At 41.7% G+C, this 24090-nt stretch overlaps 1 protein-coding gene across 1 annotated transcript; it reads left to right on the top strand.

Annotated features, from left to right (window-relative positions):
• The first annotated feature begins 81 nt into the window (after window positions 1–81).
• EMC8 (ER membrane protein complex subunit 8) lies at window positions 82–17833 on the top strand. Its single transcript, XM_043980134.1, has 5 exons — window positions 82–685; window positions 9331–9407; window positions 11698–11767; window positions 12434–12528; window positions 13676–17833. The coding sequence occupies exons 1-5, from the start codon at window positions 455–457 to the stop codon at window positions 13833–13835; spliced, it is 633 nt and encodes a 210-aa protein (XP_043836069.1). The 5' UTR covers window positions 82–454; the 3' UTR covers window positions 13836–17833.
• Window positions 17834–24090: the final 6257 nt, after the last annotated feature.

Below are 24090 nucleotides of genomic sequence, written 5' to 3'. Positions count from 1 at the left end.
AGGGAGGCGGTGACGCCGCGCGGGCTCTAGGGATACTGGAGGTCCGGGAACGCGAGGCCCCGCCCACCGCCTCTACCAGAAGCCGACAAGGCCGGAGCGGGATCCCGCCGTCGTGAAGAGCCGCCGTGGGGCAGCTTTACGACCGGTGCCGCTTTGTGGCAGGCCCCGTGAGAGGAGCCAGGCGGCTGTTCGGCCTCCCAAGCGGGCTGCGGGCGCCGAGCGCTTCCCCACCTCTGGACGGGAGCTGACAGCCCGCGGTCCGGCCGACCCCGGCAGACGAGAGGGGGCGGTGGGAGCGCCTCGGGGGCCGGGCCGGGCCGCGGAACCCGCCCCTCTATGCTGAGGGGCTGCGGGGCCGGAGCGGACCAACGCCGCCGCCGTGGGGGCCGAGCCGCGCCGGGCCTGGGACGCTGCCCGGCCGCCGTCGTCGCGGGCCTCGGGCCCGGGCCTCACCATGCCCGGCGTGAAGCTGACCACCCAGGCCTACTGCAAGATGGTGCTGCACGGGGCCAAGTACCCCCACTGCGCCGTCAACGGGCTCCTGGTGGCCGAGAAGCAGAAGCCCCGCAAGGAGCAGCCCTCGCACAGCGGCCCCCACCCACACCAGACCCTCTTCGTGGACTGCATCCCCCTGTTCCACGGCACCCTGGCGCTGGCCCCCATGCTGGAGGTGGCCCTCACCTTGGTAAGCGCGCGCCCGCCCGCCCGGGGGGCGCCCCGAGCCCCCCGGGACACCCCGTGTTCGCCGGCGTTTCTTGTGGCAGCCGGGAGGGCCGGGAGGTTAGAGACACCCCCCCCCAAAAAAAAAACCCGGCCTCTTAATAGTCGCTTTAATGGTACCTTTGACTCACCAGTCACCGCAGATCGGGCCGGGGTCGAGATGCCCGGGGCCGGGGTCGCGCCCGCAGCGGGCGCTTGGTACAAGGCCGCCGGTGCCTGATAGAATTCATTCATTGCTCCGGGCTGACTCCGCGCCGCCGAAGGTCAGCGCCTCCTTGGCCAGCCAGGTTCCGAAGGAGCCCCAAGGGCTGAGCGGATCGGGGACTGGCACCCCAGCTCGGCCGCCCCCGGCTGCCGCTTTTCACACTGTAGCAGCGACGACAAACAGCCGGGGCCAAGGGGTGCTCTCGGCGGGGGAGCCGGTATGGCCCCTGGAACTAAAGGGGCCCTGTCCGTGTGGGTCCGGCTCAGCAAGGGGGCACAGGCTTGATAACTTGCCTGCCGTGATGGTACTAAGTCCTAGAGCCCCGCTGGCACCCAGTCTCTCCATTATGTCACCCTGCCTGCTAAGAGCGCACACGTCTGGAAAAGGAGAGCTGTGCAACCATTTCTGAATGAGTCCGGGAGGGAGGGGGGAAGGAGGGAGCGAGCGAGCGAGCGAGGGAGGCTGAATGACCATTCATGCTGGATGTGGCTGAGAGCCTGCGGTGCCAGACCGAGAGATCCAAGGAGATCGCTGGTCTGGGAATTGTCGCAGGCAACGTATATGCACACCAGGCGTTATCATTCCGATGCCGATTTACCTTCACCAAAGTTCAGAACTTGTGTGTGTCTTCTCCAGATTTTTCGATGTTAAAAATAAATCTGGATAAGTAAGGTCTCTGCGATCCCTTCCAACTCTGGCATTCATTGAAATCATATGGAGATGAGGAAGTTGGAACTGCTTAAGGAATAAATAGAATTTATGCTGAACATATACCACCTGGTGGGACTTGCACTAGGGTTCACTACTTTTCTTACAAAAACAAGAATTTTTTCCAGGAAGTGGTAAGCATAGTAATTCCTTTTAAAATAAGACATTAGGAGGCATAGGGGAAAATCAAGTTAATTAGGTCACTTATTATGTAGAAAGATTGTGGTTTATGCTTTTTAATAATTGAGGCCACTCTTTAGTGGATTTGGTCATTTATTAATCTGAGGATGCTTTCCGAATTGCCAGTGGGATAAACTGATACTCAGTGAAGGCTAAAAAGAATTTCTTAAAATAATGGAGTAGAGAAGGAACATTGGTTTTCATACCTGTTCTTTGGAACAGACTGCACTTGCTGACTGGAAAATCTTCCATGTATAAGAAGTTGTAAACCATCCCAGGAAATGTGTTATGCTTTAAATATTTGATTTTATTATTACCACAGGCTTATAACTTTATTTTTATAATTATCAAATCTATCATGTTGCCAAGAGACTTTTTTTAAAGCTACCCAAAATCCATTATAGATTTTAAGATTTATTATGTGAAATTAGGGTGAAAGGAATAGCTCTAGTTAAATTTTAATTTGAAGTCTGACCTGAGGCCAAGCCTTATATGTCCCTTACCAGCTCTAGAAGTCACTTCGCTTCTCCCACCCTCAGTTTTGTTATTTATTAGATTCACTCTATCATACATTGTTTGGAATAGGACTCTTCCAGCTCTTAAATCTGTGATGTGTATTTTCATATTTGCAATATTTAGGGAAAGGTCATAGATACCAGTAAGTTAGAAAATCATTTCTGAAAGGCATTGAGGCATAGTGTATATAGAGCTGGCCTCTAACCCCAAAAGACCTATTTACTTTGCATCACTGTATTCACAATGTCTCCAAAGGAATATTTGGTAACAACATAACAAAAGCTATATTGAGTTTCTGAAACATTAATTTGTTTAATGTTAAAGCTGGAAACTTGTCACTAGTTCCCTCCCTTTTTGCCTGTACCCCTCCAAAGAAAATTAATATATTTTATTTAATTTAAATGTAATATATATGTATTAATATATTTCTCATATACCCAAATATGTCTCATATCAGAAGAATCCTTGAGTCTACTTAAGAAAAGCTTTGGGGCCAAGAACCAATAGATTTTAAGGTGACTTCATATTTTTGAACAGCTGTTGGAGCTAAGACATCAATGCTTTTCTTTTCAAGTATGTTCCCTAGTACTAAAGAATGGGCCCCCTAAGATTTCTAAGTGTAGTGTGGGGCAGTCTGCAGTAATGGATAAATTCCTGGACTTGGAGCTAGAAAGACCTGGATTGGAATTTGGCCTTTACTAGCTGTGTGACCATGGGCAAATCACTAACTGTCCTGGGGTTCCAGCCTCCTCATGTATAAAATGAGAGGGCTGGACTAGATGACCCCTGAGGTCCCTTCCACTTAGATCCTCCTGTCCTACTTTTCTCCACCCAAAAAAAATGGTAGCATACAGTATATCACTTTTTTTTTAGTTGCCCTCATTACCATTTTGAAGAAAGTAAAATAAATCAACTTGTCAATAGTGATAATGGCTGACATTTCTGTGCAGTACTTCAAGGTTTGCAAGATGCTAGACTCAGGGTGTAAGAAGCACTCTACATATACTTGTTTTCCAGGTGAGAAAATTGAAGCTGAGAACAAACAATTAACAGCTTGTAGGATTCTATTTCAGGACTTTCTGACTCCCAAGGCCCTAACTCCAGTCATGCTTTTAGGTCATTTACCAATATCCAAAGCCAGGTGTATGAGACTTTTAGATTCCTGAAATGATTTTTCCTCTATTTATCATCTACTTCCACTTAGCTACTGTAGCACCAGCCAGACTATATACTACGCAAGTTGTATGAACAATTTCTCACACAGAGACAAACTGTTTCTACTATATATGTGGGTGTTCCCACTTTATCTGCTGTTTAAGTTCAGAATAAAAATAACCTTTTTTTTTTTCAACAAAGTAAAGCACTTTACTAAGAAGGAAACATGTATTTCAAATGCTGAAATCTTAACCTGAAGACAGTGAAAAAACATAGTGGACTAAAACCCTGGAAGTTCATAATTGGGCAACAATTTAGCTTTAAACTATAATGCAACGGTGGAAGATATAATTTTAATAAAACATCTAAATCCATGATAACCTCTACAAATGAAGGATTATTTTCATGGCTTGCTTCTATTTCTAGAGTTTAATATTGTAATTATTTTGCTAAGTGGAAGAGATTGATTTAATATTTAGCTGACCAAAGGTCATTATTTGAGACTTATTTTTATAAAGAATTTCATTATTATTATATTTTCTAATGCCTTGCATTTATGGTTTTGGCTTTTTTTTTTTAACTTTCCAAAGTGCTTTCACATCTGTGATCTCTATGAGATAGGTAGAGGAGGTATTATACCTCACTGACAGAAACCCACATAATATTTGCAGGCAGATTTTCTAAGTATACAAGCCCATGCCACTAAAATGTGTCTGTTTCCACCCTGGTAATCTGCTCAAATGCCTCTTGGCCTGAATTCAGTGTAGTCCTTCTTTCTACTCTGCTTCCCTATGTAGCCCCTTAGTCATATTCTACCCCCTCTGTTCCTTACCTCTGCCTCCTGCTCCTTTCCCAACCTTCATTTACCCCCAGTATGCTCTGCTGATAAGGTCTACCTGCCTTGAGCCCAGCATTTCCTATCCTCTTTTCCTTTTCCCCATTCCATTTACTTCCAGTATGTTTTACCTGATGGCCACTACTTGCTTTGAGTACTGCATCCCTTTCCTCTCTTTTCATTTACCATAGTGGCCATTTAGCAAGGCATGTACGTAAGTTCTCTGGGCTTCATTGTGTTCATCTGTAAAATGAAGGGGTTGGACTAGATAGCAAGTGAAGCTGGACTCCCAGTTCCAAAATCTATGACCCTGTGACTGATCGGACATCATAGTATAAATCAGTAATGTGCTATTTATTAAGAGGTAATTTATCACAGATTTCATTGACAGGAAGGGAGGATGTTATTATCAAGTGATAGGGTCATGGTTTCTTTCTTAATTATGTGCAGAAAGGCAATAGCTTTAAAGATATTCTTGTGCTTTTCTGGTTACAGGCAGAAGGCTTGAACCAAACATGAGCCAGTGACCACAGGTAAAATAGAAGAGCAATATCTCATCTTCCTAAAGTTTTAGAAGGTACCTGTTTTCAGAGTCAGTCTTAGGAAGTGAATCTAAAATTTCTCATAACTCGATATTTTCTTTTCCTTTTTGGCAATCTTTCTTTCATCCCTTTTGCATATGTATAGCATTGATGCTACTCCCCCCCCCCCTTGCCATTTTGCAGTATGTTCAGCAGCTTTGCAAGATCCTGCTACAAGTACATTGGTCAATTGCCCAAGGCCAGCTCAGACTAGCCTTCCAACTTCAGGCAGCTCTGCCTCCTCTCTTCACCTCAGCCTGACATTTCATTCCCTGCTGTATTCTTTCTTCAATCTCTGTAATGACTTCTGTAACCCACATTTTAGTCACCTAAAAAGGTATCTCCCATGTATAACTTTGTTCTTGTGGAACTGACTACCCTTGTAACGTTGTTGCACTTAATGTGCTATTTTCATGGAACAAATGAACAATGATAGGCAGATTGTGCCTGTATTATCATTAAGTGTTCACTGGGTAAGAGGGCGTTATAGCAACCAGGTAAATAATATGACTTACTCCCCTTGGGTAGGTGCCTTGAGAGAGTGAACACCAAGCGACAGCTTCTCCATTTTTTTGCCTTGTAATGTAACTCTTGGCCTTACTCTCAGGCGAATTGAAGAACTCCTCTAGCTATTGCTATCACCACTCCTCATTCCCTTGACACCCACTGTGGCTTTTCAGAATTATGCAATGATTCTTGCCTACTTAAATGTGCACATCTTCTATACACTAGCTTTTATTCTTTGTCCCAGCTAATCATATCTACCTTTCCAGAGTAATGCTCTCTTGCCTTCCATTCCCATCCTCCGTATTTCCCCTAGCTAAAATAATCTATAGTTTGTTGATTATGTACATGTGTATGCTGTTATCAATTTATATAGTCAATTGATTATTCATATCTGTTAAAAAACAACAAAATTTTCTACTCATGGGATTTCCCCACCCAGCCTGTTTTTTGACTGCCATGTGTTTAGCAAATACAAATTAATCAAATCAAAAAAGATCAAATCCCTATAAAACAAAAGGATTTCCAAGCAGTGGTGAATAGAATGAAATTCTCTTATGGTAGAATCTTAATGGAACCCGTGGTGGTAGAATTTGAACTTCAGCAAAGTTCATAGTGGCTTCAACAAAATATAAAGCCCTTTAAGCCCTTTATTGTACCCTTATAAAGAAATGTTCTGTAAAAACTGTTTCTATGTCCTTGCTATTTGCCTTTCTTTGTATCCACAGTCCTTAGGTACTTAGCACAGTTCTTGGCACTTACTAGTACTTAATAAAGACTTGTTGATTAGGTGGATGGATATGAAAGAGGAAAGATTAAAAGCAAGGAAGGGGGCAGCTAGGTGGCACAGTGGATAAAGCACCAGCCCTGCCTGGATTCAGGAGGACCTGAGTTCAAATGTGGCCTCAGACACTTGACACTTACTAGCTGTGTGACCCTGGGCAAGTTACTTAACTCTCATTGCCCCGGGAAAAAAAATCAAGGAAGTCCAGTAAGGCTATAATAATAGTTCCAAGTGAAAGACAGTAAAAGAGATGGGGAGGGCAGGAAAGGAGGGAGAGAATTTTTAAATGTAATGGGGGCAGGGGGCAGCTAGGTGGTGCAGTGGATAAAGCACTGGCCCTGGATTCAGAAGGACCAGAGTTCAAATGTGACCTCTGATACTTGATACTTACTAGCTGCGTGACCCTGGGCAAGTCACTTAATCCTCATTGCCCCACCCAAAAAATGTAATTGGAAAATATTTAATGAAATAAAAATGTATTATAAAAATGTGTAAATAAACACTTTTTAAAAGAAAGACAATAAGGACCTCAATTAGTATGGTGGTTGTGTGAGTAGAGAGAAGGGAATGGTTACAATATGTTGTGGAGATAAATTTAACAAGATTTAGCAACTGGTTGGTTTGGGAGGGGTAAAGGAGAGGGAAGAATCAAGAATAGCCCCAGCGATAGAAACCTGAGTGACTACAAAGATAATGGTTCCCTAAACAGAAAGGGAAGTTTGGGAAGAGAGGGAAGGGCTTCATGGAATCACAGATTTAGAACTAACAGAGATCTTAGAAGTCATCTACTTCAAATCCCATACTTTACCGATTAGCAAACTGGTCTATAGAGGTTAAGTGAGTTTTGGAAGGTCACAGAGAGAGTGTCAGCTTGGATTTGACTCTTAAGTGATCAATTCTTAATGTTATTGAGGCCTGGAAGATATGCACTTAGGAAGAGTAGGAAGTAACTGACTGCTGTGGCTACTAAGCATATGTGCACTGAGTTGAAACAAAGTTGTGGAACAGAACAAAACCACCGAAGCATGCAGCTAGTGTTACTTTGTTCCGCTCCATTCTTTTCCAGGGTCTTGCCTAGTCCTCATGATGTGGAGGTGACCCTGCCTTATCAAAGACTATGCCTGGAGAGCACAAGCTCTAGCACCTCCTCAACTAGAACAATTTATTTTTTGTTTATTGAAGCACCCAACAACTAAGGAAACCATCTGTGAAGGTATGGAGGGGTCATGATCTGTATTGGAAAGAGTAGATCAAAGGAGATCAGTGCGAGATCATTGAAATCACCAGTCTTTTGAAGTAAGAAATTGTTTTATGGAGCTTATTAGACTGAGAAATGATATATAGTAAGAAGAGATAGGGGCAGGTAGGTGGCGCAGTGGATAGAGCACCGGCCCTGGAGTCAGGAGGACCTGAGTTCAAATCTGGCCTCAGACACTTAATACTTACTAGCTGTGTGACCCTGGGCAAGTCACTTAACCCCAATTGCCTCACTAAAAAAGAAGAAGAAGAAGAAGAGATAGCTTTGGAAATTACTGCAAGTAGCTATAATCTTATGAGAATATGGACTGCCTCCAAAGCAAATTATAGCCATTCTTCTTTGTTAGCTGAAGTTCATCCACTTTTGGCCAATCTGAGCTTTTCTGAATTTGAGCAGTCTGATGATTAAACAGCAGGCTTACATCCCATCCTTGAGAACATACCCAAAGCCTTTCCAGCATGGCAGGATGGATCTGCCAGAGCTAACATTCTACTGCCATGGTCTTCAAGCAGTCATTTGCCAGAAAAAGACATTGAGGTAGAATTTAGTGGAGTAACTTTAGAAAAGGTCCGCATTAAAATTAATAATTAATGCAAGTTCATCTAAACTTACTAAGGTGGAAAATATGATATTAAGGAAAACTAGGGTCATTGTGTCCTTAAATCCTCATTTCAAGAATAATTGTGGTTCTAACCCAGGGTAGCCCTTCTTATATTCATGAGACTGCAGTTTTGGTTTCATTCTGTGTGCCTGAGGTAGTTAACTTCGTTCTGGGGTCATAAATTAATTCTATTGTATTGCATGCAGTTTAGTCATAAAGGAAACAGTATTGAGAAACTTGTGCAAATTCATCACTGTTTACTTAAAAACTGCTCAAAAGACCTGCCTTAGTAACGGAGGGGTTTCTTCCTTTATGAATAATAATAGCAGTATTAACAAAGCCCAGAATTGAATGCTCTTATCTGAATGTGGGGAGTGAGATTAGCTGTAACTGAGCTTCTTAGACCTCCCCATTTCAACCATCCTAATTAAGCCGCTCTGGAGGTGATTGTAGTGATGGAACCCAAACCAAGATTCAGGAATCTGAAGGAAGAAGAGGGTAAAGATGATGTTTAAATAATACTTCCCACTTGTTATTTCACTGCCCAGAGACAAAGGTTTCTGTTCTGTTTCATCTATAACTCTTGCAGATTCAGAATTTGACTTCTAGTATTAGAATTTCACTAAAACAAAATAATTTTGATGTCTACTGTGGAAATATCTTGTAATGGAATTATACCAATGGAAAACTAAATCTGTTTTGGTGAGGGAAAATAATTGTGTGTTTCATTACAATTCCAAATATAAATTAATTTCTTTATCATAGATTCTGCTGTTCCTTTCTGTTAGAGCAGACAAAAAAGGATTGTTTTTTGTGTTTGTATGACTATTCCCACCTCTACCACACTCCTAAATGTCCTCTTAACTTCTTGAGAATTAGGACTTTGTCTCTTGTTTCCTTTCCAACTCCCCAGAACTGTGTACACAGAAGTTCAATAAATTTTGATATGGCACCTAATGCTGGAAGAGGCTGTAATTCATTCTCTTTTCTAGCCCTGCCTCTGGCTATTTCAGGATGCCCTCTTGTAGGGGAGGGACAAAGCACTATCATACTCCCTACTTGACCACCCACATAGTGGAAAACAAGCTGAGTCCTTCTTTCTGGTGGATTGCATGTATTTCTACCTTTATTTACTTCTGGTGAACAGAAGAATATTTAAGCCAAGGCTGGTAAAAGAGGGACTGGCCAAAGATTATTTGTGATTTTGAGGTATGTTTCCAGAAAAAATCACTGATATTTTTCTGACTTTTTTTTTATTGTTCTTGTTGTTGTTCCTCTTTCAGATTGATTCATGGTGCAAAGATAATAGCTATGTGATTGCTGGTTATTATCAAGCTAATGAACGTGTAAAGGATGCCAGGTATGTTCATGCAAACTCTGTTACCCACTTTGTAATCTGCCAAAAACATCCTTATACAAATCATCTCTGACAGAAGGACTAGCTCTTGATAAAATCTTCTTTTTTTGGTAGTACCAAAAATGTGAAATCTGTGTATCAAAGATTTCTCCTTTTATCTAACCATTTTCCCAAGACTAATTCTCAATCATTCACTTTAATGCTGGTCCTGTGGACATTTCAGAAAAGTAATTAATATTTGATTCTGGAATCCATGTTTTGTATTGGGTTTTTAACATTTACTTCAGTCAACATACTACCACAAACTTGCCCTGGAGGAGTAGGAAGTCTCTCCTGCTTCACCTCTTCTCTATTTCTTATTCTAAGATAGCTACGCCCCGGGTCATAAGCCTGTTAAAATTTGTGGGTTTTTTTTTCTCCTGATTTCTTTGTAAGCTCATATCCTAGTTATTTTCTCTTAAGCTTGGCATGAAAGACAGAATCAAGAACTATATCCTATACCATTGCTAATAAAGTTTGAATATCTGGTCATATGGATAAAGTTGCCTCTCAGGCTATCAGATTGAGTAGAATTAACTTTTTTTTCTAAATTAATATGTGTTTCATTTTCCCTGCGAAGATAAGGTATAATAATATATTGTGGTTTCAAAGGTTTGGAATTGAAACACTCTAAACAAGTGACCAACATGGGCTTATTGCTTCATTAATTAGCCTCTTTGTGACTAGATCCTATCTACAATTTGTCCCTGAGTTTTTAATTTATTAAACCAACTAACAGAATGGAAAGGCAAATGTTTCTATTTTTATTTGAAGTGGTTACTTTGAAATAGATGGTGTAAGGAGCCAAAATAATTTCCAAAACTGCAATTGAAGGCATTTTCTCCTATTAAAAAGCCTTTGTTGGGGGCAGCTAGATGGCGCAGTGGTTAAAGCACCTGCCCTGAATTCAGGAGTACCTGAGTTCAAATCCGGCCTCAGACACTTGACACTTACTAGCTGTGTGACCCTGGGCAAGTCACTTAACCCCCATTGCCTGCAAAAAAAAAAAAACAAAACAAATAAAAAGCCTTTGTTGGGGCAGCTAGGTGGTGTAGTGGATAAAGCACAGGCCCTGGATTTGGGAGGACCTGAGTTCAAATCCGACCTCAGACACTTGACACTTAACTAGCTGTGTGATCCTGGGCAAGTCACTTAACCCTCATTGCTCTACAAAAAAACAAAACAAAACAAAAAGCCTTTGTTACTGTGGACCACCCCAGCCAACTTACACACTGCTTCAACTGCTCCCCTCTTTCCATGGGCACCATGTCTGGCCTTTCAGCTGATCTCTGTGACTGCTATTTCACAGACTTCTTAGATAGTTGTTCTTATTTCTAGCTAACAATCCTTTAACCTGCTTTTTCTTCTTAACCTTTATTCCCTCCTATAGTTCATCCTATTTTCATTATTTAACAGCTACTACTACTCATGTAATAATAACAATAATAATAGCAGGTAGTATTTATATTGTGCTTCAAGATTTATAAAGCACTTTACAAATATTAACTCATTCTATCCTCAAAACATCCCTACGAGGTAGGGACTGTTATTCCCATTTTGCAGATGAGAAAACAAAGGTAAATAGATGTTAAGTGACTTGCCTAAGGTCACCCAGCTCATGAGTACATCAGGCTGAATTTGAAATTAGGTCTTGAGTTTGGAGGCAGCTAGGTGGTTCAGTGGATAGAGCATTGGGCCTGGAGTCAGGAAAGATCAGAGTTCAAATCCAGCTTCAACCACTTACTACCTATGTGACCATGGGCAAGTTGCATGTCCAATGTGATCTCTTACCCTCCTTCCAGGTCCATAGGTCCCTTTTTCTGGAAGTGCACTACATATATAAAGTGCTTAGTCGATGTTCTCAAATGAATGAGCCCACGTAGTATCATCACTTCAGGGGTATCTCAGCAGCATCTAAAATCTAACATGAAAATTGGACCCATCATCTTTTCCCCTCCTCCTTTCACGTTTTCCCTCCATTTTGCAATCCCTCGGCCTTGAAACCTTGGAATTGTTTGAGAATGCTCATCTGCCCATTTATTTCCTCATTCTCTCAAATTTGACTTTTCCTTTCCATTTCCATGTACTCAGCACTAACTGGAACTTGTTTCCATTTCCAAAAAGTGTCAAACAGTGAACATGATTTTTACAATTTGGCCAAGGTCAAAAATATCTCATTCTGTGGTTTTGTTGCTATCAGTCGGTTCTTAACCCCCATAACAAACTAATTAAAAATGCTCTTCTCCTCCTACAGTCCAAACCAGGTTGCTGAGAAGGTAGCTTCCAGAATTGCTGAGGGCTTCAATGATGCCGCGCTCATCATGGTATAGAATATTTCATTGTCTCTGGGGTTATTGGGTTCATATTAAGTGGTGCCCTTGGCTAACATCTAGCATTGTCATATGGCACAAGGCCCCATCTGTTCTGACTGAAAGCAATTTGAATACTTTTTCTTCACTGACCCCCTGATTCTTTGGCTGTAACCTACCTCTATCCAAGTTCTGTTACCAAGAGCAATGTCAGATATATCTAGACAGAAAAATACTTCAAATGAGAATGGGCCACAGTGTAGTCTGGGAGAGGTGAGAGAAGAAATGACTTGGGGAAACTTGTAGCAAAGCTAGACCTCATCATGGGCCCTGTTCTGCAATTCTGATTCCAAAGGAGAATTGTTGTGTTTATTTGACAGTAACATAGAATAACATAGTAACAAAAGTTCTCATAAAAAAATGTCCTCTCTTATGTAAATATTTTCTGCATGATGTACTGTTTATCTTGGGATGGAATGCATTGCATATCCATGATTCAGACACTCAGCATCAGCACCTTTTAGGGGGAATACTTTTGCCTTCAGACCTTGTTTATACTGCTGCCATAAGAGTTATTAAGAGGTACCAGAATTCTTATCAAAAGGTGGCAGCTGCTTGTTAGAATTACCTAGTTTGTTTTAAATGTGGGCTTACACTAGTATGTTTATTCTTGTGCCTTAGGTAGACAACACGAAGTTTACAATGGAGTGCATAGAACCCACCATCCATGTATACGAGCATCATGAAAATAAATGGCGGTGCAGAGATCCACACTAGTGAGTTCTTCATGTTACCTTATTCATTAATTCTTTTTAGACTGTTCACCATGCTTCAGGATATTTTCCACTCTGTACATATAAATTTCAAGGCATCCTAATTCCCAGAATGAGAAAAATGTCTTAACTGAGGGCATGACTCTGTTAGGATATTTCATTTAATACCCACCCCACCACCCACCCAAAAAATGTGTAGTAGAAAGAGCCCGAGCTAGAGTCAGAAGACCTGGGATCCAGTCCTGTTATGACACTGACCACTCCATGACTTCTTAGGCAGTCACGTCATGTCTTGGATCCTCCCGGCCTGTAAAATGCAGCTAGTCCTTACACTATCTGCCTCGCAGAACCATAAACCTGACAGCCTGTATATATGTGAGGAGCTAATACCATGCAAGTGTATCTTCTATATACCCACACCCTCAAACTTAGCCACAAAGATCCCCTCCCCACATCATCCTCCTGTTTCTGTTTATGAAATCAGGGAACTTTAATGATACAAAATAGTGTTTATATCTTTAAGCTTCTCATTTCAACACTTAGGATTGGTCTAATTTGCTCACTACCATCATTTGGATTTTTTCTGTCTCATGTTGAGCAGTTTCTTTGTCAGGAATCATCTAAATTGGAGATATAAAACACATGTGGCCCAGAACACTCCCAAGTGCAACCCAAGTCAAATTAAAATATAATTGGGAAATATTTAACAAAATAAGTAAAATACAGTAAAACACGGATAATGTTAATATGTGGTTTTCTAAATCACTTTGTGCCTTCAGAGATGCTTCTGTACTGTTTTGTAGTCCCTGTTTCTATTTGAGTTTGACACCACCAATCTTAAATCAACAGTTCTAGGTTCTGACTTAAATTTTTTTAGCTCATTCTTCAAATCCTACATGTAGTACCTCAATTCCCTATTCTTTATAATAAGCTTTTCAGTACAAGGATTTAACTTTTCTGCAACCCTGTTACTGTGAAACATCTTCACATTTGTGCACAGTCCTTAGGTTCTCCATAGCAATCATTGCCATCTGCTTTTTGTATCGTTTTGCTTATGGCTGTTTTTCTCTATCCCCCTTAATTGAAAGAGGCAATGAAGTTTATTTTCGTTTTGAAAAGCCTATTAATTCCAAATTGTTTGACCTTGTAGTGATTATTGTGAAGACTGGCCAGAAGCCCAGAGGATCTCGGCATCTCTCTTGGACAGCAGGTCCTATGAAACCCTTGTGGATTTTGATAACCACCTGGACGACATCCGAAATGATTGGACGAATCCAGAGATCAATAAAGCTGTTCTACACCTATGCTAGGGAGGGATTCCACTGACTGATTTATGGGCATTTCCACTACACTGAAGAGGAAAAAAGAAATATTTTTAAATGTAAATAGAATAATTCTCCTACCTTGCGTGGAAAGGCAACAGTTTTAAGAAATGGCATGTGGCTCAAAAGAGGCAGTGTGTCTAAGTGGTCACCTTTTTAAAACAAAGATCTCTAGGGGAGATATAAGCTGTCATGTCTAGCTGTCCCTGTGGATTCTTTCCCACTTGTATGTTGCTCTAACCTTCAAAATCAAAGCAATTTCTGCTTGTCCAAGATTGTTCTATTAAATGATTTTAACCAACCTTTTATAATCTTGAGAGAATACTTTTTAAGACATGAACTATCTTTCCAAAAACAACGAATCTTGTCCTTTAATGCATGTTTTGGGGAGTTTTATTTCTGTGTCCATACTGTCAATACAGTCTTAGGACCAGGTCTGAAACTGTACAGTGGATACCTTAGTACCAGACCAACTACCCTGGACAACTGCTTGAGCAAGGAAAACATCTCTGTTAGAGCAGTTGAGTCTGTTTGGGGTTGTAAGACTGTACTACTTAAAGCAATATTGTACTCACAAAGCTGAAGTGGGAATAAGGCTACTGCCGTCTGAGCAACATTTATAGTTGAGGGCAAAAACAGGGCTGTGTCCCAAAGGCTCGCCTTAAAGCACACACAGCATCCCAGTCTCAATCAGCCAGAAAGTTCTAAAACCCAGAAACAGAGGGAGGGGAAATAGACCGTGCTAGGATTTGACACAGTCTCTGCTTTTTGGAAAAAAGGAATCATTCCTAGTTCTTGATTCACTTGCATGATCATCCAAATAGTCTTCAAAATAATTGCCATTGCTTTTGTATTTAGAGCAAAAACTCTTCCGTTCATAAAGCTGAACAAGAGAATGAATGTATCTTTTTTATCGGTACCTTTGGTGGTTTCTAACAAAAATCTTACAAAAGGGATGGGAAACTTTATAGCACCGTTGCATTTGTTGTTCCTTTTTCTATTACTTATTTTGTACAGTGTTCTGTGTACTGTACCTTTCCTACTGTCTGTCTCTTTCCTCTTGCTACATTGAGAAAACTTGTAACAATTGGCTGAACCTAACAATCTTGAAAAGGGTTCACTTTATAGCATTCAGTATTTTACTCTAACCAGTAAAAATCATTTCTTTGGACCATCATATTAAAAAAGCATGCTTTAGTCCATGACCTCATAGGATCATAGATTTAGACCTGGAGAGAACCTTAGGAATCCTCTAGTCCAAGCCCTCATTTTTGCAAATGAGGAAACTGAGGCCTAGGAAGGTTAAGCTACTTGCCAAAGGTCACATGGGTAGTAAGTGGCAAACCCAGCTCCTTGGACCCCAGATCCAGTGGTCTTTTCCATATACCATGCTTTTGCAGATGTTATTTCCCCCTTTCTCTTCCCTTTCCCCAGCTTCCTTCTCTCAAATTTTTCATTCCACAAATAATATCTTTCTATACAGTGCATTGTGGTTACAAAGCCCTCTGCATGCATTATCTTTTTTGAGACTCCCAACCACCCGTGAGGTCGGCTGAGAAGTTGGCATGACCCTCAATTTGTAAACGAAGAAACGCTCTCAAAGAGGTTGAGTGATTAATTTGCCCATACTTAAACAACGTTATTAAGTGTAGCAAAGTTCAGACACAAACCTGATCTCTCAACTCCTTGTCCAGTGTTCTTTCCATTACACCATGCTACCTCTCTAAAGCCATGAAATAAACATTTCATGTGGGGAACAAATATGAAATTTCTGGACACAAATGAAGGAAAATTATATCAGTGAACTTAATCTTTGCACTCAGATGCCAAGAATACCACAAGTGGGATGTATTAGATGAATCTGTTCCTAGTAGAATTGTTTGTTTCAAAAAGGGGGGAGGGGGGAATCACCATGTAAAACTGTGTTTTTTAGGGGACTAGAGTAACAGTGTGTTCTACAGGTCAAGACTAGAATGAATTGACAGACCTGTTTTGACTGTTTTTGTTTTTATATAAGCCTTGTTTTGAAAGCAGCTAATGTGCTGAGTATTGCCATCTTTTTTCCCAGAGGGTCTATATGTTAAAAAGTAAAGAGAAAAATGACAAATATCCAAAGAAGCAAAAACAATAAAAGGTTTGACTTTTATGTTTATGATTTGCCCCTACAGTCAGAAAAAGTAAATGCTAAAGAGTTGGCAAATGTCTAGTAGCACCACTGCCACCTTCAAATGGCATAGGAAAAAGAAATACAACTTTCTTGGAACATCCAAAATCACCTTCTAGCACTTAGAAGTATCCAAGAATGGAATAAGCATCTACAAGGTAGTGTCACTGTAGGTGTTCTGTCAGAGCAATTGATCGTGTTAAAGATACTGTAGAGAGAATCCTGGAATGGCAGTAAATAAGGAGCTAGGTACGATCTAAGGGAAAGGCTCCAGAGCCCCAGGACTGCTCTTAACTAACTTTGTGATACAGGGCAAAACCCTTCCCATCTCCTGGCCTCGGTTTTGCACATCTGTCAAATAACAAGTGTGGGACTAGATGGCATGAGGTCTCTTCTTTCTCTTAGCACTCTGATTTGATGAGGCCTCTGAGATCCCTTTTTTTTTTTTTAAGTGAGGCAATTGGGGTTAAGTGACTTGCCCAGGGTCACACAGCTAGTAAGTGTTAAGTGTCAGGCCGGATTTGAACTCAGGTACTCCTGACTCCAGGGCCGGTGCTTTATCCACTGCGCCACCTAGCTGCCCCCTCAGATCCCTTCTAACCCAGCTCCTGTGACTTTCCTAATAAGATTGGTTCTGTTCAGAATAGAACTCTGCACATCTAAACTTGGGAAGTCTGCTGGTTTTATTCTCTGTAAAATAGTTTCCACTTACTTTGCCTTCTTTCTTTTAAGGCTGCCTCAACTATATCCCTTTGCATAATTAACTTTGATTTGATTTGACTTGGAACTTTCTTTTTGGGTAGAGTAATAGTATTGTAAAAATGCAGTTCCTCCAAGTGCAAATTTTAAAATTTATTACCTAGACTTTTTTGCTTTGCTCTTTAAAAACCAACTTACTTGCTTTTAAAGATACAATCCCTTTTATTTGAGTTCCCGAAGTCATGATCTCCTATGGCATCAGAACTGTTGCTGGGGTGGCTTTTTGTGACATGGGATAAAGAAAATGAGAAAAATGGCAAAATGACATGGATCCATGGGTGGATAAAGAGATCCTCAGATGTTATTTGTGATTATAGGAAAGAGAGTTGGCTTTAAAACTAGATCTCCAGTTTATTAATTGATATTTCTTGAGGCTCTCTATAATCTTATACCCTTTTAAGTACTGCAAAACGTTTCAGTAAAAACAAAACTGGCAGAAAATGCTGCATATGTTACTCTTGCCAAATCCTCGATGTGTGTGTGTGCATGTGTGTGTGTGTGTGTGTGTGTGTGTTGTGATTTGTTACCTTAACCTAACCTCATTTCCGTACCCTTTCAGAAGCCAAAGGATGCCTTTTTTAATTCTCAAGATTTTGACTTGTTCCTCCTTCAAACTTTGATTATTACTTTGAAATATATGTGAAATGTAATCAAGCATTATTTCTTGGAAATAGAGGTTGAGTGTATGAAATTCTTGTTCCTTAAAACTGTCTGATAAAAAGAAAACTTCTTGGAGGGGTGCATTTTCATTATGCACACAGTGAAATCCTCCTATAGGTAATATCAGACTTACCAGTGAAATGAAATGTAGAACTACCAAGTCACATTGCCGTGTGCTCGTCGGTATTTGGCATTGTCTTTAGCTACATTCCTTCAGAAGTAAAAGGGGACTTTTAAGCTGAGCCATGGAAGATCATTGGGAAGTGCTTGCATTGATTGCTCTGCAAGAAACCTTGGAATTGGACTTTTGTTAACATCTTGTAAATCAAAAATGTGCTCCTCTGTAAAGTACACTACTATTTAACATATGAAACTGTAATAATAAATAACTTTGTTCCCTTGATGAATGTGAATGTGATTACATTTTCAAAGCATTAGCTCCATACAGGAGGTGCTGTGGGGGAAACCAAGATGCAGTGCCTGTTCTCAACAACCTTCAAATCAACATGGGGAGATAGTGGGGGAAATGGTTTAGAGTCAAAGGGCCTGGGTTCAAATCTTAGTTCTGGTAGTCATTGCCTGTGTGACCTTGGGTGGCTCACTTCTCTTTTCTGGGCCTCCTTTGAACCACTGACCTCCAAGGCCTCTTCCAATTCTAAATCCATGATTTCATCACTGAGCTATGGAGAAGGTGGGCCTTGGGCGCTGGAAGATAGCAGGAAAGGAGGGATGGGGACTGTGTATTTGGAAGGCAGTGAGTAGACCCAACTGAATCAACAGAGCTGGTAGAGAGGAGCAGAAGAAAAGGTGTCAGGGGTCTTCTGGGTCCTGATTGAATCCTTTCCCCTTGCTCTGATTTCATTCACCTTTCCCACTCACCAGCCATTGCTGACCGACCTGACCACCTTCACCTTTGTAGGAGCTGTGATCAGCTGGCTCCAGCTGTGGTACCAACTGGGGAGGGGGGGCTTTTCATGTGTTAGGATCCCTTTATAACATGAAACCCATCTCATGGACTGCCTGCCCCACCCTGCAGAACAGTAATACTGTTGTGGGAATATAGCGGGACCCCAAGAAACCTAAGGATCCCAGGCCCCAAGGAATCCTTAAACTTTTCCTAGAGAAAAGCAGCTCTGCCCCCCCCAACTCAGGAATGAGTACCCTGATAAGTAATACCCAGGTCTGCCAGATAAAACACTGGATATCCTACTGATGCCCATTATTCAAAGATCCCCTCCCAGTCGCTTTGCCCTTCCCAGTTGTTGCATTTCCTCTTACTTTGTAATTCCTTCCCCCTTCTTTGTTTGTAAACACACAAAAGACCTGGTCTTCTCTGTACCCCCTGCATTGTAGTCCTCTCCTAATAAATCTTTTTAATTTTACAAGATTCGTGATGAGCCTCCAATTCTTTGGGTGAGCTAGCCAACCCCCCCCCATCCAGGTTGCAAGTCCCCCCAACAATACTATTTTTATTCATGGAGAAAGTACATATGGAGGGGCAGCTAGGTGGCAAGGTGGATAAAGCACAGGCCCTGGATTCAGGAGGACCTGAGTTCAAATCCGGCCTCAGACACCTGACACTAGCTGTGTGAACGTGGGTAAGTCACTTAACCCTCATTGCCCTGAAAAAAAAAAAGTGTTATGGGCCCAGAGTACCCCAGAAGTTCTCTGGGGCACATCAAAGAACCTTCTCCTTGAGAAACTAAACCAGGGGACAGACACGCCTAGAGAGATAAGTGGGACCAGATCGGACTGAGCTAGCTTGGGGACCTCCACCCTTCATTCTGATCTCCCTTGCCCCTGGGGAGATAAGATTAGGTGTGGCTGCTTCCTTTGTGTCCTGAAGAGATGGCTTGGGAGATCTGCAGCCACTCCTCACCCAACTCCTCCAGCCACCACCAGTGGGGATGGTCCTCCCTCACTAAAGGAACTTTCGACAGTCAGATGGTCACCCCCATCAGTCTTCTATAAAAGTACCTGCCAGTCTCCTGCTCCAGGAGATTGGTATCTCAGAGCCACATGCTTTGTGATATGCCTCTCTCCCCATGAGAAGTCCAAGGATTTCTCTTGGTTTCCCTTCCCTTCCTCAGCCCCGAAATAAACTACCATCTTATTCTAACTGCTTTTGTGTGCAAGAGGGTGTAATTCTTTAAAGAGGAATTCCTAAGGACCCCAAATTCCTACCCCTACCCCTCCCCAAACCCCATACCCTATTTCCCCATGACAAGAGGAAAGTACATACTGACCAAAAGCTGTAAAGGAGGAACTCTTAAAGGAGTTTGCATTTAATTATCACATCATCTACATACATTTGAAAAATGGTCACATTTGTACAAAATGTTGACTGAGACTGTAGGAACTATTTTAAGAAACTCCTCCAATAACTCCACAGCTCACATGTAGCACTTTAAGGTTTCCAAAGAACTTTCATCACAAGAATGGTGATAAAAAGTGTATTGGGGGGCGGGGGGGGGGGGGAAGGGACAGCTAGATGGCACAGTGGATAAAGCACTGGCCCTGGATTCAGGAGGACCTGAGTTCAAATCCAGTCTCAGACACTTGACACTAGCTGTATGACCCTGGGCAAGTCACTTAACCCCAATTGCCCAACAAAAACACCCCCCCCCCCAAAAAAAGTGTATTGGGCCAAGGAATGGAATAAGAACCAGGACAGTAGGAGTCTCCTTCAGACAATCTAGATATTTACCTGCTTAGGATGTTTCTTGTCCTGACAAATAGTCATGGGTCCTCTGAACTTCCAAGGATTCCTGGATTTAAGTATGGAAGGGATCTCAAAGCTTACCTAAGGCAGCTAGAGTACAATGGATGGAGTACTAGGCCTAGAGTCAGAAAGACCCAAATTCCAATAGGGCCTCAGACCTATAGCTGTATGATCTTGGGCAAGCCCCTTAACCTCTGCCTGCCTGGGCTTCCCCAAGTGTAAAATGGGAATAGTAATAGAATCTGCCTCCCCTCATTTTGTGAGGATCGAGTGAGATAACATTTGTAAAGCACTTAGCAGTGCCCAACGCAAAACAGGCACTATATAAATGCTGACTTATGATCTAGAACAATATCCTCATTCTATTCATGAAGAAACCAAGGCCCTCTGAGAGGAACCGACTTGCCCAAGGTGATAGTCCAAAAACCAATGGAGACTAGGGTTCAGATGGAGAGCCCTTCTCAATTCAGTCTATGTCCTGGAGCTTGTGCACAGCGTGTGGGCAATTTGGGTTGGGGCACAGGCTTTTTGTCCTCTAAATATAAAATGGGGGTGAAAGTTCTGGCCCGACTCGGGGATAAGGTAGAAAAAGAAACTTATTCAAGAACATTTCCAAGTATGTTTTGTTGTTCAGTCATTTCAATTGTGTCCAACTCTCCATTACCCTATATGGGATTTTCTTAGCAGAGATACTAGAGTGGTTTGTCATTTCCTTCTCCATCTTATTTGACAGCTGAAGAAAATGAGACTGATAGGGTTAAGTTACTTGCCCAGGGTCACAGAGCTAGTAAGTGTCTGAGGCTGGATTTGAGCTCCAGATGATGAGTCTTCTGACTCCAGGCCGATTACTCTATGCACTTCACCACCAACTGCCCTATATTTTCAAGTATATGACATTAAATGAAGTAAACTAACAAAGAATGTGAACCAAGGACCTCTGGTTAGATCCAGAGTTCTTTCCACTGGGCAGCAAAGAAAATCAAGACCTTTGTATTCTCAGTCCCTAACTCCCCATTACCAAATCATGCTAGTAAACTTCTTGGTGTGAAATACATTGAGTTGAATCGAACTTGTTTCTTTAACACTCTAAGCCAGAATACTTGGATCTGCTTCTAAGACCTATCATTTACTTCTAACCTCAGGCCAAGTCACTCAATCAACAAACACTTATTAAACACTTACTGTGTGCCTCCCAGACATTGAGCTAAACACTGGGTGTACAAAGAAAGGCAAAAATACTATCCCTATGTTCAAGGAGCTCATATTCTAATAGGGGACAAGTAAAAACTGCTGATATGAGATATATATACAGTGCAAATGAAGATGATCTCTTAGCAAAGGCTCTGAAGGGGGTTTTAGGGGAGGGAAGAACATTCCCAGCATGAGAGACAACCAATGAGAAGACACAGAGCCTAGAATTGTCATGTCACCTTGGAAGGACAACCAGTAGACTAGTTAGTGTCACTGGATTACAGAGTGCTTGGAGAGGAATAAAGTGTAAGACCAGAAAGCTAGGAAGGGTCCAGGTCAGGATGGGCTTTGAGTGACAAAGAAAGGATTTTATTATATTTGATGCTCTAGGTACTAAGAAGTCATAGATTACTGAGTTGGGAGTGAGGAGACGGTTAGAGCTATACTTTAGGAAAATCACTTTGGTAGTTGAATGGGGAGAGACTTGAGACAGACACCAACCAGAAGGCTATCACAAGAATCCAGGTATGAGGTGATGAAGGCCCACAGTGGGTGGCTATGTGGGTGAACAGACAAGAACATACATGACGGATGTTGTGAAAGTAGTAACAATAAGACTTGGCAACAGCCAGATGGGTGGAGTGCATGCAAGTGAGGAATAAAGGATGACACCAAGGTTGTGAGCCTCTGTGAGTGAGAAGATGATGCTAATGCCTTCTATATTAATGGTGAAAGTTGTAGGGAAAGAATGAGTTCCGTTTAGAATGTGTTGAGTTCAAGATGTCTATAGGAAGGACACCCAATTCCAGAAGTCCAAAAGGAATTTGGCGATGCAGGACTAAAGGTCAAGAGAGAGGTTAGGGTTGAATAAATAAATGCAGATCATCCACTTGGGTAGGAGAATAGAATCCTTGGGAGTTGAGGAGATCACCAAGTGAGAGAGTAAAGATTAGAAGTCCCTGGACAGGGCCAAGGGCAACACTACAGTTAATGGGTGTGACCAGGGGAGGAGCCTGAAAAGGATTTCTCCCAACAGGTAGGAGGACAACCTGGAAAGAGCTGAGTCACAGAAACCTAAAGAGGAGAGAGGATCTAGGAAGAGAAAGTGATCAACAAAACTTGGGAGACAGCAGTTTTGGTTGAATGTTAAAATCAGAAGCCAGACTGAAGAGGGTTTCAAAGAGAGTGAAGTAAGGATACCAAACATAAATGGCAAGGAAGGAAGGAAGGAAGGGAGGACCTGAGTTCAAATTTGACCTCAGACACTTGACACTTACTAGCTGTGTGACTTTGGGCAAGTCACTTAACCCTCATTGCCCCACAAAAAAAGAAAAGAAAAGAAAAGAAAAGAAAAGAAAAGAAAAGAAAAGAAAAGAAAAGAAAAGAAAAGAAAAAAAGAATTACAACTCTGGAACACAATACAATTAGAGTAAAATGGTCTTTTTGTTGGGCTCTGGAGAAAGTGAACAAGAGGGAAGGCAAAGACTGCCTTGAGGGGAGGAGATGATGGCTTAGAGACTTCTTTCTCCTAGACATCTTCCTCCTGGACCTGAAGAGAGGCCAAATCCTTTATAGAGAATGGAGGGAGGGAGGGGGGAAATGGATGGGGTAACCACCTGACTACGGAAAATTCCTTTTGGGGTTGGGGAAGGCTTTAATGAGGGGTGGGATGGGAAAGACTTGAATGAGGGGTGGTGGTCCTGACTTCTGGAAGTATTTTTTTATGAAACCCTGGGTTAATAATAGGAACAAAATGTCCTTCAACTGACCTCCAAACTGAACCCAGATAGCTAGCAGATAAAAGACCCTACCTAGTGTTTTCTTTTCCCTCAGGATAGTAAGTCCCTATCCTATGGTGACATCTAGGCATCCTCATCCTTGCCAAACCCTTTTTTTTTTTTAGAATCCTGTAATATGATGCTTTGGTATTTCCCCCATACTTGTTATAACTGAAATTATTAAACTGCTTTTGCCTCTATCATAGTATTGATTTGTTTTTTGGGTTTTTTTCTGCGGAGCAATGGGGGTTAAGTGACTTGCCCAGGGTCACACAGCTAGTAAGTGTCAAGTGTCTGAGGCCGGATTTGAACTCAGGTACTCCTGAATCCAGGGCCGGTGCTTTATCCACTGTGCCACCTAGCTGCCCCCTGTATCATAGTATTGAAACTGACAATGCCCTGTAATCAGTAGACAAAAAAAAAAACATACATAGCCTAAGAAATGGGGAGTCTCTGAGCTCTCTTCTTAGGAGGGAAGTCTCCACATGATCATGTGTTATTTTTCTTCTTGGGACAAAATATTAAATTTATATTATGTTTTTCTGCCTGTCTCTGATCTGTTTTGTAGGACGACAGGTATGGATATCATGTTCTCTGATCTGGTTAGTAGGAGATTAATTTCTCTGATCTGGTTTTGGTAGGAGATATTATCATTTCTCTGATCTATTTATTAATTTTGTAGAAGAGATTAAAGATTATTTCTCTGATCTGTTGTAGGAGACAGGCAGATACAAAAACTATATTTTAATATTCAACAATGGTAATGGAGATGGCAGGATCAAATAAGGATTTTTAAGGGTGGAGAGACATGGGCATGTTTGTAGGTGGCTGGGAAGAAACCAATAGATAGAAAGACTCAACATGGGAGGGGAGGGAAAATAGTGTAGGCAGCATGCTGTAAGGAGGCAGATGTGGTGTGATCAAATGTGCATGTACATGGGTTTGCCTTGACAAAATGGCCACCTCTTA

This window comes from Dromiciops gliroides, chromosome 2 (assembly GCF_019393635.1).
Source record: "Dromiciops gliroides isolate mDroGli1 chromosome 2, mDroGli1.pri, whole genome shotgun sequence".
NCBI lineage: Eukaryota > Metazoa > Chordata > Mammalia > Microbiotheria > Microbiotheriidae > Dromiciops > Dromiciops gliroides.
Note: the sequence above shows the minus strand (reverse complement) of the source record. Positions and strands in the feature narration are given on the sequence as shown.

Excerpts from the sequence above, each read along its gene's own strand:
- EMC8 (XM_043980134.1), top strand. The coding sequence starts at position 455 with ATGCCCGGCGTGAAGCTGACCACCCAGGCCTACTGCAAGATGGTGCTG. Across the intron at positions 686-9,330 it reads TGGAGGTGGCCCTCACCTTG|ATTGATTCATGGTGCAAAGA; the intron begins GTAAGCGCGCGC and ends TTCCTCTTTCAG. Across the intron at positions 11,768-12,433 it reads ATGATGCCGCGCTCATCATG|GTAGACAACACGAAGTTTAC; the intron begins GTATAGAATATT and ends CTTGTGCCTTAG.